This window comes from Diabrotica virgifera, chromosome 10, assembly GCF_917563875.1.
Source record: "Diabrotica virgifera virgifera chromosome 10, PGI_DIABVI_V3a".
Classification (NCBI taxonomy): domain Eukaryota; kingdom Metazoa; phylum Arthropoda; class Insecta; order Coleoptera; family Chrysomelidae; genus Diabrotica; species Diabrotica virgifera.
In genome coordinates, this window is record NC_065452.1 from 76,967,015 (window position 1) to 76,969,933 (window position 2,919).

At 30.1% G+C, this 2,919-nt stretch overlaps 1 protein-coding gene across 1 annotated transcript; it reads right to left on the bottom strand.

Moving 5' to 3' along the window:
- Positions 1-669: 669 nt before the first annotated feature.
- Positions 670-1,461, bottom strand: LOC126893075 (uncharacterized). The gene has a single exon (XM_050663017.1). It carries the CDS (start codon positions 1,459-1,461, stop codon positions 670-672), a length of 792 nt encoding a protein of 263 aa, XP_050518974.1.
- Positions 1,462-2,919: the final 1,458 nt, after the last annotated feature.

The window sequence follows — 2,919 nt, forward strand, 5'->3', positions numbered from 1 at the left end:
TGTTTGTCATCACATAATCAATACATGTAGCCGAATGATTGGTGATTCTGGTAGGGTTAGTTTTATTTAATATACTAAAACCGTTGGACACAATTGTTTGACAAACTAATTTTTGTGGGATACTCTCTTGAATAAGGTCTATGTTAAAGTCACCTAGTATCCAAACTGGAATTTTTTTATTCACAAATATGTTTAGTGCTGTATCCAGTGCATCAAAAAGTTCATTGCAGTAGAAATCTTGAGGTCGATATACTCCACCCACTATAATACTTCTATCGATCTGTAAAAATAACATTGAACACTTTTTATTATATCTGTAGACTTCTGAGTACTCGTAACAGCTTTTAACAAATAACCCTACACCACCACCTTCTTTATCCCTACAAACAAAAACTGAACTATAACCATTCACATTAAAATATGTTTCTTCACCCACTCTCAGCCAATGTTCGGCCACTACAATTAAATCTGGCATATTTAACTTAACAACTAACGTTTCAAAGTTCAATATCTTATTTCTCAAAGACTGAGCATTCAGGTAGAGTATGTTAAACTCAGTACTATTATCACACTGTACTTTATCCAGTTTAAATTTTATTTGCAATTTACAATCATTATCCATTTTACTAACGTATTTTCCATTTTACTATAATGTTCACACAAATAATATTAAAGAGTTTTGATAATATCCTCATTGTGAATGTAAATTGGCTCAGAATCATCAGATTTTTTTACATATACCCTACCATTTTTTGTCCAACAGTATTTGTATTTCCTTTCCTTTTTTAATTTATATGCAATGTTAAACAAGTTTCTGTTTGTAAAGGTGAGCTGCTCGTTTATATAGATCTTTGAAGTATTCTCTTTGTTTTTGTTGCAACTCAGCATATTAGATTCCATTTTACGATTTTTTCGTGCTTTGATAAACTTAGTTTTTATATCACGTGATCTCATCTTTGCAACAATTATTGCTCCATTTTTGGTTTCTTGTTTGAAGCAGTCTGACACATCTTGACTATTAAAATTACATGATAAAAGATCATTAGCAATTTCCATTAGAACTTCTTTGGGATCTTCATTTTTGATTTGAGTTCCGTGAATCTCTAGGTTACAGGAAAATTCTTTGATTTCTAGTTCACAGATTCTTTTTTCCAGCTGGCTAACTTTGGTTTTTAATTGGATATTTTCTCTTTTCATATCTCGCAATTCCCGTAATGCATTTTGATTTTCCACTGTAAGAGTATCAAATTTGCTGCTCAGGAATTCCATAGATTCTTCCATTTTCTGAAATAACTTTTGAAACTCTGAGATTTCCTTTGATTTGTTTGAAGAAAAATCGACTTCATCCGACTTAACCTCACTTTTTGCACATTGACCACATTTGATTGTATTTCCTTTCATTGCTCCAGATTTTTCTGCACAACTCTCGTGAAAATAATTTCCCTTACAAATACTGCACATTACAGCATGAACTACCTTTTTTTTGCAGAAAAAACAAAATTTTTCTGTAGAGCTCATTTTTGTAATGTTTACTTGTACTTAACCTCCAAAAACTCAAAGTTTGGATTTGATTTGGAGTGGTATTGGTTTACAAAAAATGTCTGGTCTGGAAGATATTTAAACTACAATACAATCGCACCGGTAAGTCATAAAAGAGGTGTTATATTTACTCTAACGGATAGAGCAATTAAGCTATCTAGCCCACAATCCCATTCCGAAAGTCTGAGAAGAGTTAAAGATATTTTAGGAAAAAATAATTATCCGCCAGAATTTTACAACCCTCTAATTAAAAAAAGAAGATATATCATCAACAACCAATAAAATTCCAACACCACTCCAAATCAAATCCAAACTTCACCTAACATTATTATCAATAGTAATATCACCAACCCAAATAAACACTACATATCTCTTCCATATATCAGTGGATTTTCCGAACAAATGTCGAGAATGTTTGCAAAATATGATATCAATGTTGGACATAAAGCGTCTAAAACATCGGGGCAATGTTTTTCAAAATTTAAACCCATTGTTAGTAAGGACCAGCAGTCAGATGTTGTTTATAAAGTAAATTGTAAAGACTGCAATTCGACATACATTGGGCAAACACATCAATATATACATAGAAGGATTGTTGCACACAAACATAATGTACAAACCAACAACGTAAACACTACAGCATTAGCCAAACATTCCATAGAAATTAACCATGCTTTTGATTTTGAAAATGTACAGATTTTAGAAAAAGAACAAAACTATAACAAAAGATGTATATTGGAGATGATCCATGTAAAGAAAGATTAACGTTGTATAAACAACACAACAGGCATCAAGGATCTCTCCAATATATATCATAATTTAATAAATTGATTCTATTTTTGTAAAATTATCTTTGGCAAAAATTTTGAATACGGGCCTTAACGGACGGCAATTTGAATTCTGCCATATGTTTTCAAGAGCCAAGCTCGCATTCCACAACAAAACGACAAGCCAACAAGTGCAATGTTTATTATTATTATTATATATATATATATATATATATATATATATATATATATATATATATATATATATATATATATATATATATATATATATATATATATATATATATATATATATATATATATATATATATATATATATATATATATATATATATATATATATATATATATATATATATATATATATATATATATATATGTCTTCATATCAAGGCGAGATCCGTTTGTATCATAAGCTATACAAGATGAGATCCGTTTTGCAAGGCGAGATCCGATTTTGGATCTCACCTTGTATTCACGTGTATATAGTGACATCTCGATGTAACAATGGTTGGGGTACAAGGAAATCGATTTTTGTCTGGATTTCATTTTGCACCCCTTTTGGTGAATTTTATATTGAAGTGGTTCCACT

Bases quoted from the DNA above. Each gene is read 5' to 3' on its own strand.
- LOC126893075 (XM_050663017.1), bottom strand. From the start codon at position 1,461: ATGTGCAGTATTTGTAAGGGAAATTATTTTCACGAGAGTTGTGCAGAA.